Source organism: Dermacentor andersoni, chromosome 6, assembly GCF_023375885.2.
Source record: "Dermacentor andersoni chromosome 6, qqDerAnde1_hic_scaffold, whole genome shotgun sequence".
NCBI classification, from domain to species: domain Eukaryota; kingdom Metazoa; phylum Arthropoda; class Arachnida; order Ixodida; family Ixodidae; genus Dermacentor; species Dermacentor andersoni.
The window spans coordinates 164257681-164271985 of record NC_092819.1 but is presented as its reverse complement, the minus strand read 5'-3'; the positions used below and the strand labels follow the sequence as shown (position 1 = coordinate 164271985).

At 46.2% G+C, this 14305-nt stretch overlaps 1 protein-coding gene across 2 annotated transcripts in view; it reads right to left on the bottom strand.

The window, feature by feature from the left end:
• Window positions 1–3017: 3017 nt before the first annotated feature.
• Window positions 3018–14305, bottom strand: part of LOC126523678 (BTB/POZ domain-containing protein 6-like) — a 53395-nt gene continuing 42107 nt past the window's right edge. For both annotated transcript variants that reach the window (XM_055066838.2, XM_050172283.3), the window contains one exon: window positions 3018–3794. In XM_055066838.2, the coding sequence (XP_054922813.1) occupies window positions 3110–3794 (685 nt within the window). In that variant the 3' untranslated portion in view covers window positions 3018–3109. The remainder of the gene's footprint in view (window positions 3795–14305) is intronic.

Sequence of the window (14305 nt, the reverse complement as noted above, 5' to 3'; positions counted from 1 at the left end):
CACTGCCGTCTCGCTTGAGGACTGGTACGATAGGAGCGGCCTATTCAGACGTCTTGACGGGCACCAGGATGCCCTCTCGTAACCGTTGCAGCTCCTGGGTGACCCCGTCCTTCGGGGCGAACGGCAGTGGGCGAGGCTTGAAAAAACAAGGCCGGGCTCCCTCAGGTACATAAATGCCAGCCGTCTTGCTGGCGAATTTGCCCACCCCTGGCTGGAACAGGGACTTGAACTCGGTTAGGAGGCTGGGGACGTCTTTCACCACATGCAGGCTGGCTTCCTGGTACTCTAGCAGACGAACGCCCAGTGCATGAATCCAGTTTCGGCCCAGCAGCGTCTTGGCTAAGTAGAGGGGAAGGGTTGCCTCCGTGTCGCCAAAGCGAATGCTGACCTGCGCCTGACCCGGGACCTAGGAGAGCTGCCCGGAGTAGCTGCGCAGCATCACGCCCTATGCCTAGACGGACACGGTGGGGAAAGTGCGCTTGAAGAGTTTCCCAGCTACTACTGATACACTAGCCCTTGTCCAGCTCTATGGAAATGGGGTGGCCGCAGATTTCGATGGTCAGCTTGTACGGCGGCACAGACGATGATACAAGGCCTGTGTGCCACTTGTCGAAAATCGGCGGGTCCTCGGCCATGATGTGGAGCCTGGCCGCGGAAGAACTTGAGCCTGTTGCTGCACGCCCCCGCCGCGTACCCTTGTGACGGCTACCCTGGCCGCGGGCTTGTGTGGTACCTTGGCTTGAACCAGGCTGCTGCTGCTGTCCGTTGCTTGTCCTCCCCCTTCGGGATACCCGGGCCAGGTGCCCAGTTTTCCCGCACGTGAAGCATTGTGCTTGAGAGAACTGGCACTGTGAGGGGGAGTGGGCACCACCACAGCGACCGCAGGTACTGCCCTTTGTCGCCAACTTGTTGACCGCCGCTTCCGCCGACGGTGAGCCAGTCCCTGTCACTTTTGCATATAATTCATCGCGTCACGACCCTGGTGGTTATTCCCCGTTCTTTCTGCTATTTGGCCGTGAACCCACATTGCCACTGGACGCATCCCCTCCATCCGCCGCAGCAGAGACCAGAGAGTATGCACTTGACGCCATCACCAGGGCAGCCCAAGCACGCGAAATTACCCACTCTCACCTCCCGATTTCTCAAGAGAAGCAACAGCGCTTGTACGATTGCCAATACAGAGACGTACACTTTTTGCCTGGATCTCTGGTACTCCTGTGGTCCCCGACTCGTCACGTTGGCCTGTCAGAAAAACTCCTGTCTCGGTACACAGGCCCATATCCAGTGCTGCGGGCCGTGACTCCAGTTACCTACATCGCCCCAGTAAGTACCAGTGCCTCACCTGCCCCAAATTCCACTGATGTGCATGTCGCACGCCTCAAGCCATATTAGGTATATCACCATATCACCAAGCCATATCACCGATATTTAGACGCCCCGGGACGGTGCTTCTGCAGCTGGGGGTGATACGTGCACATTGCGTTTCTTGTGGCCAATGCACGCAGGCGCCCCCGACAAAGACGACGAACGCTCGCTGGCTCTCAAGCTGTCAGCTGAACTGGCCAGCGCTGCAGTTACCCCTTGTATATACCTCGTAAATAGTCTCGTTTCAATCCTTCATTCGCGTTACAATATACTCACCCACGTTAATATGTCTACTCATGCTCATTCACTCACCTTCGTACGCACGTCTAACAGTCACTCATATCCACTCACTCACAAACACTCACTCACGTTCACACTCACCTGCACTCGCACTCACAGGCACTCACTCCCACTCACATTACTGAGTCTCGTTCACACTCACCTCCACTCACACTACTGTCATGTTCATACTGACCTCCACTCACACTCACTGGCACTCGCTCGCACTCACCGCCACTCAGACTCACCTCCGCTCACACTCACTGGCACTCACTTCCACACACTCTCACTGGCACTGGCCTTTGAAATGAGTGCGAGCGAGTGTGAGTGCGCCGACCTATGCTAACACCTTGATTACAAATTTATACACCGCCGATTACTCACTAATACCAACTGCACCTCATTTGCATATAATTTCAACTTTCTACTACCTAAATGTAACACCTATAGAAAAATGACATCCTCATTTTCAGCGTAAAAATATTTGATGATCTACCACATTCACTTAAATCATCCCTCAATGCATTCAAATATGAAATGTTTTATGTAGTTTCATAATATCTATTCTTCATTGCTAATTGTCACTTACTGACGTATTGTATTTTGTGCGTTCATTCGTTTACTTTGCAGTTTAATTTCGCTGTACTAATGCATATTTCGATCATTCTTTGTTGAACTTATAATAAACTGAAACTGGCTCACATGGTCACAGGGCCTCTTTCAGGGTCTCTTTAATTAGGAGTAGATAACATAGAGAGAACTAAACAAGTAGGAAGGAGGCAGTGCCACTCAAATTCTGAGACTCGCAAAAATCATCATTTGTGGAAAACGCGAGAAACTAAAAATATTGCGAAAATATACATTTTAGCCCACAAAACCAGGTAGCTTTTTTCTGAAGCAGCATTGAAGGCTTGTTTCCTGGCGGAAGAGCAAGCTGGAAAGAAGCTTCTTCGAACAAAACTGAGATGGCCTGGCCTGATGGCTTGGTCATCGCCTGATGAACTGAGATATACAGTTCTGCAATGACAAACGGCACAAAATGGGTAATTTTAAGTAATTTCATGGGCAAAACTGAGTGTTTCACAGAATACAGTGTTTTCTTCCATGACAACTCGTCTTTTTGAGCTAGTATGAAAATGAGAAGAATAACTGAAAAATTGATTTTATAGTAAATTTTTTGTCTCCCAGATACATGTAATCCTTTTAAAAGGTTAAAATGAGATGGACATTATCAACAAACCACACATACAAGCTCACAGTTCATGGCACAATTAAATTAACTGCGCATCAACTGGTTACAACATTGAGCACAAGGAGCCAGCCAGGCCTTTTGGCACACCTTAGGAAAGAACTGAACCAATAGCTTACCAGCATTTCATCAAAACAATTATTTATTATATGTCTCGTATCCCACTAGAACTGTCCTTTCTAAAAAAATAGCTTCACTGTGTGGTTCAAGCAGATGTCATTTAGGTTTTTCATTGCCTTCAGCAGCTGGGCTTTTTTTCCTCACTACAGTCACTGACGCATCACTTGTTTCGAATGGATTAGCTTTAAAAAGCAGCTGTCCGCGAGCTGTGTCATCGGTACAGACCCAAGAAGGCAGTGGCACAGAACCGTGAACGATGATGTTCCTGAGGATGGCGAAATCTTCTTGGTCCTCGAGCACATTCCACGAACCGGGACCCTTGACGTACTCCTGTGGAGTCAGGGCCAGGAAGCGCAGCTTGGGAAGAAAGGGCCGAATGACCGCTTGCAGCTCCAGTGGGATCTCACCCAATGACAGAGACTTTCGGCACTTCTCTTCTGCCCACTTCCGGATGGCCAGGAAGATGCAACTCTCGGGCACACCACTTATGACTTTCAGAATGGACTCCACCGTGCTGTCGAGCGAGTCGATGAACGATTCTGAATTGATCACCGAAAGGGCATCATTCTTGAGCACCTGAAGAGCTGCCTTGTCGATCCTGTCAGTGTCAGTTGTTGCCAGACAGTCCAAAAGGGGACAGACCTTGTCAGCAGACATGTTTGCTTCAATGTATTTGGAGCACACTGTCACAAGTTCAGGCACAAGGTACTTGTCTGCAGCTTCTCGAATGTGGATTGCCTCTTCGAAGGAGTCAGGTTCGCAAGTGCCAGAGTAGAGGTACCTGTGCAATAACAGTGAAAGCTACCATGTTAGGATATAAAAGTCAGCAGCATGCTGTACACAAAGACAACACCCAGATTTGTACATGCTCTGCACGATACAGGGATGCAAGCGGCCAAGGAAGTTTTGCAGCAGCTCTGGGAGCAGCAAATTTGACACTTTGGGGCAGGTTTGGAGCATGAACTGACCGTTTTGGAGCAGCTTGGTAAAAGCCAATATCAGTGAAATACAGGCATGTGAAGAAAAGGTGTTCCCTATTTGACTTTACAGAACAATATTATGTTAAGGCACATCAGTTCTGCGAAAGCCCGCAAGGCAAGAAAAATTCATGACAGGCAAAAACATGTCATCCACCTGACTGTAGTATGAAGCTACAAAGGAATCTCATACAGGTTTCTCAGAAACCACCATTAAATTACATACCGGATGTGCCAACTAAATGTGGCCAAGAAAAAATTAGCCGAAGGCTTTCTGTGAACTCTCGATCTTGGTAAGCTTGTGTTAATGCTAGTCGAGCTTCTTTTTTTTTTTCATTGTGAACAAGCAAGTAATATTTAACTTTAATGAACTAACATTACTTGCTTATTTATTATATGGTGTCAATGCAAAAGTTGTGGAATATGTTGATAAATGACCGAAAACAGCCTATATATCGACCTAGGTCCTGTGTACCCTTTTTTCACTGACAGAAAAAAGAAATCCATGTCACGAGTCCCCACATCAGCAATAAAAAGTGGTCTTAGACGTAAACGTCGTCATCAGTGCACTGTCTACATTACGAACATGTAAACTTGGGTCGCAGTCTTGTAACGGTTAGGAAAGCAAACCGCCACAAGATCGTGCTACTTCGCGTTTGATAAGGACCGAAGATGCACGCCAAAAAACTGCCGACATGGTGAGAAAGAAGCACGGCGGCTCGTTCGCTGTGCCCCTACTTGACGAGGTTTGTGTAAAGATTGATGCAATCTTGGTGCGCAGAAGCACTGTCACGGCCACAGCAGGTTTCTTTCTTGTTTTTATTTTTGATTTATTTCATGGGTTCTTTTTTCTCATTAGGAAAAGTCTTAACGAATCTTAGGTTGTTTTAGATGCTGTTGGTCATTTCTCAACGTCTTCCACAACTTTTTCATTTACATTTCATTGATTACATAAATTAACAAATTTAGCTAATTGAACATATTCGTTTAATGCATTTATTACACAATAAACTAGAAGTATTCACAGCGGCCACCATGACTAGCTGGTGTAGGTGAAGCTGAAACAATCTTCATGAACTGCTTCTGGGCGCAAGAGAACACACACAGAAAAAAGAATCTCTTCTTCCCTCCCCTTTTCACGTTTGTGTTTTCTTGCGCTCTGAAGCAATTTAGCAAGACGGATTACCGAATAGCCCAGCTACAAGTTCTAAGCTAAAACCAGTATTCTCTCTAGCTTTAGCATAGCCTACATCTTTTCATAATGAAATGCATTACCAGAGCTGCCTGCAGAGGAGTTCACCAATAACAACTGCTGTAGTACCAACATCTCGGGAAAGGGAGAGCCACTGGCTTAGGAAAAAGCACTAAGAAAATGCTTGGTACAGAGCTAGCCCAGACCTACTAGCAACATGTGAATGCAGATCTGAGAGCATCCCCTACACTACTATCGACCTGCCAACTTCAAGGTTTGAAAAGTACTTATAGCCCAAGCCTAAAATTACTAAATTTTGTTAAGGAGCCCTCCACTAAATACGGGCACTGCAAACAAACAAGTGTGGCATGTAAATCACGCAGTGGCAAATGCATCAGTTAAGTATGACACAGCTGCGTGGTGCGAGAACAGTTGAGATTTCTAACACAAGCCTGTGTGCCATTCCTCTCGAGGAAGCCCCGCTTCTTGTGAGACAGTCAGTCACATGCACAAATGCCCCTGGATGAGACGCACTGCCTGCAATGTCACTGACTATGGAATGTGACTTCTGTTAATCATGTAACATGCAATGCTGCCACTGGAAGTGTGCTGCACAACAGAAAAGGAAGAAAAAAAAGGAGGCAGGGCTCGCCACAAGAATATGACATGATTGCTCAGCTCTAGTTCGGATAAGGCAGGGAAGGATGCCGCTTGTGGATGCTAGTCGAGGCAATGGGGAAGAGTGTCTCTATTGGCAGTTGTGCTCGCCTCCTGGGAGCATGGTGACATGGCATTTATATCTTCTCCAATAATGAACCCATTTGAAAAATTCTTGCGGTAAAACGCTCCCAAGACAGTGCTTTACAACGACCAGTGTACAACCAAAATTTACAACATGGCCTGCAAAGGGGCCCTTTAAAAATACCAGAAATTACTTTAGTACTCAGTTGCAGACCATTTATTAAACTGCATTTGTTCTGCAGAAACCTGCAGTCACAGCGGCCAAAAATATGATTGCAGTTATAAATGGGTTCAGGAACTGTATTTGAATTTTCAAAAATAGATTCTGCCCTAAGCTAGAAGCAAATAAAAAATTGCAATACCATTAGCGTCACTACAAATATTGTAAGAAGCTCTAAAATTGGAGAATATTACATGAAAAATTGTAGAAGTTGGGAGATATGCTACTACATCTGCTGGAAACCACCACTCAACGGCTGCTGGAGACTGGAAAGAGTGGCACTGCCAGTGATGTGATGTGCGATGAGGGGTCGCGTTGACTGCATCAGAAGTACAGGAGCGGAATTAAGAAAACGACAATTTTTTTTTACATGTAAGCATTCTTTGGCAAGTACCTCAGCCCCATCACGCGAAAAGTTGAACGCCTTGTATCTGCACAAAACTGGGTAATTTGCAAAGACATTTCATCGTTATAATAGTGCAAATATACATGATTGGTAGCTTTATTAGCAATCAGGAACAATTTAAACCCCCTCCCCCCCTCCCAAGAAAGAGAGATTACCCATAGGGATACAATGGGCTCCATAGAAAATGCATGGGGAAGCTTATAGCAGGGGTGGGTCAACTTGAAATTTGTGGATGGGCCAACTTGAAATTTAGGGGTATGCTAACGCATCCTTAGACAACTCCACCTGAGTTTCTGCATTCTCCTATCCATGCCATGCTGCCATGTATGCTTTACCTACACTAAGGCTCGCAGCACAGTAAAAAATGATGAGACATTTCAGAGACTCAAAGAAATGTTGAATTGCTGCGAAGGGCTACAGTTGCCAACCGATAATTAGGACTCAATGAGGATTGCCAAAACATTCAAACTATCAAGAGTCCAAAATACAGGATTTGCCCAAAAATAGGAGACTTATTTCACAAATAGCCAAAAGGGGTGTGCTACATTCTCGGATAGTCATTTTCAGAGATACCTTCAATTTCGTTAAAATAGCGCAAGACGCATCGACGTTCAGGAGTGACGGCATTCTTGGCACAGTGCCAAGCATGCTATTCTTCATGTGACTAGAGCTGGCATCCACGCCATTCCTGCGAGCGCCAAGCATGCCATTTTATCACAGTGTGGAAACACTGCCACCGGTGGACGTGCCCGGTGCTAGTCATGCGAAATACTTTATCGCACAAACGAAAGATCATTCAAAAGTGACTGTCCAAAAATACAGCCCAAGTTTGTCAATGTGTATTACAGCGAGCACACACTTGTCCTTGGCTTAGACATTCCATGGCTGGGATTTTCTAGCAATGCCTTTTATGCTATTCCTTTTCACGCTTTTCATGCATAGTCAGTGGTCAGAGCAATGCTGCACAAGTGTTAACAGTAGCAGCTGGCCATGAACAGTGGATGATAAACAAGGCATAGAATTGCGCAGAAAGCATCATTACAAAATCACGGCCCATATCTTGTATAGTCACGCTGTCACTATAGATAGACGAAAGTACAATCAATGCATGCACTGAATTCTCATTGACGACTACTAGACCGACTAGGCTTCACTAGTTTAGGTTTCATGGAGTGCCGGTCACAACCTTACTTCAAAATGGTAAATGAAGTAGAATTACAAAGGGGGAAAATGACATAAAAAGCATTTATTTAGCTGAACTTAATAGAAAACTTAATAGAAAAGGAGAGATGAGGCTAAGCGTTGCGGAGGAGGAAAGTGGGCATAGACGTGCTGGGTTCACCTCCTCTAGCAGCTTCTACAGGTTTTGTTTACAATATGGACATACCGGCTTCGTCTCGTGATAACATTGTCCTTGTGCACTGTACACGGTGCATGTTAGTGAAAGCGTGTGACGGGAACCGACAATGGCAGTTCAATCTCACGTGCGCAAGGAAGCATGCCCTCTTCCGTCACCGCGTGGCACCCCACGCAGGGCATGAGGAAGAGTCGGCTGCGCGTGATCACACGGCCTTTATCTTGAAGGCGATCTGCTTTGGGGCCACAGTCTATGTGGGCCGATGGTTCGTAGCTTTGCATGCGCTGTGTTCTCACTGTTGCTGCCACGATTCCTCACGACAATGTTTTTACAGCGAGCGTCGGCGGTCATCGAGTGTGATGTGTTTATGCTAGCCTGTGCACAGACACCACGCTAGTGAAGTAGTTAGTAAACAAATGTTTACAAGGGGGCGTTCTACTCCGGCGGCTGCTGCGCAAGCCTTGTCTTGAATACAATCTGTGATGTGGACAGTGTAGGCGTCTAGGCACACAGAGGGCCGATAGCTTCTTGTGCGCTATAGCACCCATGTGCTTGCGCGTCCCTTGTGTTCAGCAAGTGAAACATCACTGTCTCTTTTTACTTCCTCCTCTTTTTGCTGCTGTCCATGGGTGATGTGCGTGGCAGGCGACCAGTAGGGTGCCTTGATGCGCACGTCTCTGGGTGCGGCACATCAATGCACTCTAGCCTCCAGGATCGGTAGTGGTGGCAATCACTCCGAACGTTCACCTTACCCGAAGAGTACGTCTGAGGCAGTTTGTCTTAAGCATTTTTTTTTTTCATAGAGTCTATGGAAAACTAAACAAACGTTCTCATGCTGTTCGTTACATTCGAGAATTCGGCTTAACCAAGTTCGTCTTAACGACAGCTCACTGTATCAGCATACGGTCATGTAGAGTCGGAGTCCAAATTATCACACAATGCTCTCTACAGTGTCTAAAATTTCCGTCATCTCTATGCATCAAGTCTACAGGGCTAGTGGCGGTGCCACAGGACCGTCTAAATAATTAAGCATGTTAGAATTATCGGTGCCCAAATAATCGATCACTGACTGTATTGTACATTCCTGTGCTCAACGAGTTCAATGGCTGCACAAGGGAAGTTTTTTTTAACATAACCTGGAAGCATTTTTGCAATGATAGTTGCTTATGTCTAGCCAAATGCTCATATGCTCTCACGTAAAGCACACAGTACAGTGCTTACATACATTAAAGTGAAATCGGGATATAACAAACTTCAGGGGACCGGGGTGAATTGTTCGTTATTCTGAAAGATTGTTATAGTGAAAGTCCCAAAATTAACCATTCCGCCTGTCAGCCCATAAGCTCATAAGGTGTCACCATATGAGCTATCTATGAAAACATCACTGTTGGCTCTCTGCATACGCTGTTGCTATTTTCCATAGATTCTGCCACCATGCATCCCCGAAGCACCATAATAATAAAAGTGATGTGTGCAAAACGGACGCTGACACTGAGAACACTATCGACAAAAAGGTAGCTCCACATCGCCTCCAAAGCGCAATGCCTCTTGCTTTTTATTGGTTGTTCACATTTCTTGCCGTGGACACCGCAACTGTCTCACTCAGACAGACACCTCAACTATGTAAAAGGGCAAGCATGCATAAACAACACCGTCTGGAAAGTGCAAAGTGCGACTGCATGGCATCCCCGTGTGTATGAATGTTACATTTCACCGGGCGCGTAGCTAGTACGGCTGCAGAAATGAATGTGAAAGAAAGAGACGTGTGCAGAAAGAAGGGCGGGACATGCCTCCATTGCTAGGCGACACTTTTCTGGGACCAGTATGCCCTCGCAAAACCTGATGTGTCATCGGCTCCGCTCACCCGCATTCCTTTTTTCGTGGGCGCCGTCTCAGGTTTTCCGAACCCATGCGCCGCGATGTATGCTCTCTGTGCCTTGTCGTTTGCTAGCCTACTGTTTGGGCTGCAGTGAAGGATATGCGGAAATCTAAGAATCCCCAGATTGCGGAATATTAGTTCATAGTACTAAGGCGTTGCTAACATCACAGGGAAATTGAATATTGATCGGTACTCTAAAGTTCTTAGTACTGAAATATTTTTGCATTGAAACTACAGTCAAACCTCGTTAATACGTACCCGCTTAACACTTTCCTGTCCTTTCCTGTCCGCACCTTAACAGATCGACAATATGCTGTCGATGGCTTCAACGTAAATTTTATCCCATTCAGAGCGCTTATGGACAGCTAGCGCCATCCAGTGCATAAAAAAACAACCTTTATTCAAGTTTCGCTTTCGTGTTTCCTTTTTTCACCACGGGAGGGTTATTTAAAGCGCCTTTTAATCGCGCTTGACGAGTGCTCATAGTTTCCGACATGGCGTCGACGTCGCGCGCAGCTGGTCCTCGGAAACGGCGAGTTTCAACGGATTCTGATGAGTCTGCATCAGAATTTTGAGATGGTGGTAGCAGCAGCGACTCGGGAGATGACTGACTCATCCGACTTCAGCAAGGACGGTGGAAGTGCGTCAAGTAGCCCCAGAATATTGACATATCTGTCGGTAAGTTCCGTTTTCTACTCCGAACCATTTCATCGTGGCCGTGATCAGATCTAAAGACATCCGGTGCATTCTAAAGGTCGCAGTTCTTATCTGCAGGGTGTCACCGTCATTTGGCAGGACCACTTGTCGGTGGTGGCACAAAGAGGGAAGTTCTGCGCGAGAAGACGGCCGGGAGTTGACTTCGGCATTGCGCTTCGCAGTGCCGCGCGGCACTTCGTAAGAGCCATTGACTTCTTCGCACTGTTCTTCACGGGAGAAATAATCACAGAGATATGCAACATGACTAATAAACATGCATGGATGCATAGTTTGGAGAAGCAGTCATACAGTGAGAGAGACGGATCATGGAAAGAAGTGACTTCCGATGAGATGAAGTTTATCGGACTTCTCATTTACATAGGTATCGTTGAGTGCCGCACTTGCACTGCTACTGGAACACGCGGAAATTATTTTCTGGCCTTCTTCCGCCTTCGGTAACGCCAACGAATTGATTCAAAGCGTTGGTTGCATTTCTCAGTGTGTCCGACCCTGAGAAGACAACTGCCGCATCCCATGGCAAGCTGCATCGCGTAGCTCCGCTGCTGAAGCACATCAACGCCTCATCCGCTCAATTTTTTCGACCTGATCGGAGCCTCAAAGGCAGATCTGGAATTAGACAGTACATGGGGGACAAAGTTATCAAATGGGGATATAAATTGTGGGTTTTGGCAGACTCCAAACCTGGTTACACTGTTCAGTGTATACACGGGAAAGCACGAAGCACCCAACGCAAATGGGCTGGCATTCGATGTTGAGATGTTGCTGGCAGAGGACTACCTGGATCAAGGCTACATAATTTATTTGGACAACTTTTACATGTCGACATCCTTGCTTGTACACTTGTTGGAGCGCAAGACACTTGATTGTGGCACAACGCGCAAGGATCGTCGGGGCTTTCCAACCGAGCTGAAGGACACACAATGGGAAAAAAAAGCAAAGAGAGGAGATGGTCGGTGGCTACGGGACCAGGACGTTCTATACTTACAATGGAAGGACAAGCATGTTGTTCACATGTCGACAGCCCACACAGCCAACAAATTCGTACTTGCGAAGCGAAGAAGGAAAGTGAACAATAAATGGGAAGAAGTATCTGTGAAAAAGCCGATACTGATTGATAAGTACAATGTGGGCATGCTTGGCATCGATAAATCAGACCAGCTAATTGGACATACAATGTTCTGATGAAGTGCATGCGCTGGTGGAAAACACTGTTTTTCTACTGTATAGATATTGCTGTTGCAAACAGCTTTATCCTATTTGATGAGCACCGCCGACAGCACCCCGAAGTGCCTGAATTGTCAAGGGGTTCGCGCTTCGGTCAGTTCGCGTTCAGGCTAGAACTGGTGGAGCAGCTCCTAGGACCTGATAAGCAACATCCAGACACCCAAGGCTCCTCCTGCTGTTCCTGCTACAAGTGCCCCTAGGGATCAACAGCACAAGCCCCAGAAGCTACAAAGATATAGGAACTGCAAATTGTGCTATCAAGAACGGAAAGTTGAACAAAAAAAAACGAACGTTTTCTGCGAGACATGCTTTGCAAATTTGTGCTTCACCACATCACGCAAGTGCTTTGTGCGGTGGCACGATAGCCACTAGGGCTAACATTTTCCTTTGTACAAAAATAACTTGTACAGATAGAAAGTTCATATTTTCAGGAATATTGAATACAGCCTTTTTCTTCAAAATGTATATTTTGAAATTTTTTTGTTGTCTTGGTGCAAAGCATCATCAATGTTCTTACAGAGTTTCCTTGTTTTTGTTACAAATTTTCTTATTAAGTAATTTTTTCAAAGAATTGTTCATAAATGTTTGCTAGCAAATAATACCATTAGAAAGCATATTCCTTCTACAAATTGACACTATACATTTTATTATCAAGCATTTGGTGTAGCAGCAAAAAAATTCTTTACTAGACCACCCGAAAACTGCTTATTTTCCCGTTGACAGGAAGGTGTTAATGTGTAATTGCATTTTAAATGCAGCCGCGAAGATTCCCACACCCAGCCCCCATTGAAGCCCATGTATTGGCTGACCGCTTAAGCCATAGTCGCTCAGTGCCCACCAAATGGTTAGTGCGTACTACTTTCTTGTTCTACATGCACAGGCACAAAATCGGCAAAATCTCATGAGTGCAAACGTTCGAATCTCGAGTTACAACCAGCCATTTGTGCACAGGCGCGAGTATGAGCGGGTGCGAGAGAGAAAATCTGGGGGCTTTCGCCCCTTGAATATGTGACTCTGCCTAGGTATTACGGAGGAAGTTTCTTAACGCATGTTGTATGTGTTTATCCCCTAGGTATGCCAGCATTGCGGAGTGGGGTCGAATTTGTTTACGCTCCGGTGCGGGCTGGCCGCACAGTGAGGCAGTGGGCACGGACGCACCATTCGGTGATCGATTGTTTCTGAAGGTACACCGGACAGACTTCCTCGTGCCCGCGGCACTGAGTCAGTCAGGCCGGATTAAACCTTGCCTGCCCCTTATGGCGCTCTACCTTAAAAAAAAAAATCACTGATTTTTCCAGGGGAGCAGTAGGGGCCGTAGCAGAGGCCTGGCCTGCTCTCCCTATGCAGTATCTTCGCTCGATGTATGCGCTGTCCATTTTTGAGTGGTCCCCTTTAAGTGAAATAAACACATGGTGGCTTTGCAACCGCGGGTGAACTCGGCTGACTGCTTCTCACGCTTCCTGGCGATTGGAGCGTATGTAACCATAATGTTTACCGGGAAACCCTCGCTGCGAATGCTATGCACAAAGGAGAGCTTTGTGGTGGGACCACGGCCTCTTGCATGGGCCACGATGGATGGATGGATGTTATGAGCATCCCCTTTGGAACGGGACGGTGGGTTGCGCCACCAAGCTCTTGCTATTATATTGCCTAATGTCCTACCTAGGTTAAAGAAGGAAAGAAAAAGAAAAAGAAACAACACTATGAACTCCCACAACCAAATTTTCTGATCCCCTATTGTGAACTATTGCTTTTGTACGTCTCCGTTTTTTGTCATTTCCCTACTTTTCTTCCACCAAACTTCCAACTGCCTCTTACTAATCTCTATTGCGGACATGTTTAGACGTCCTCACATTCTAATAAAACATACTCCATCCATAGCTTTACCGCAGCCACGCACATACTTCTTCTTTCTTATATCTCGCTTTACAGGTGCGTGTTCTAATAAGGCATCCCAATCTTGCTTCGAAAAGTAATGAGCTTCTCTCTGAGTTATCATGAATTGTTTCTTTCCTGATTTTGTTTTTTCCTCTTAACCCTTTGACGGTCAATGACGTAAATATACAACGCCGTGAACAAGTCCAAAAATGGTCGATGCTGTATATTTACGGCCCCGTCTGTACGTTTAAAAAGCGCGCCAATTTCCTAACTTTTTCTTTTCTGTGTGCTGCCACTATGTGGGGATACTGGGAATTTCTTTCGCGTGCCTCCCTCTCTTGGTTTTCATTGCATGGTTTCTTTTAGCGCTAGTTTGCTCCCGCGCGTCTATATACTACCGCTCACGCATTGGCATGTGCGCGGGTGGGCGGCCGTTTGGATTTTGTTTCGCGGGCGGTTTCGGCTTTTTGCGCTTGCGAAACTGATGGCTATCTCGTTCCAAATCACTCAAAGGGCGACCGCTTGTTTTTCGCTCGTTTAGTGCTCACAGGGGTGCGCATAGGAAGGATGCTGCCGTGCATGCGTTGCAGTTTCCTTTCTTTTTTTTAAGACTCGCGAAAACTAATTGCCCTAGCTGGTTGGCGATAAAAAGAAAATTAGCGGAAGTTTGTCACACGTGTTGCTTTTTTTGAGGGGCACAC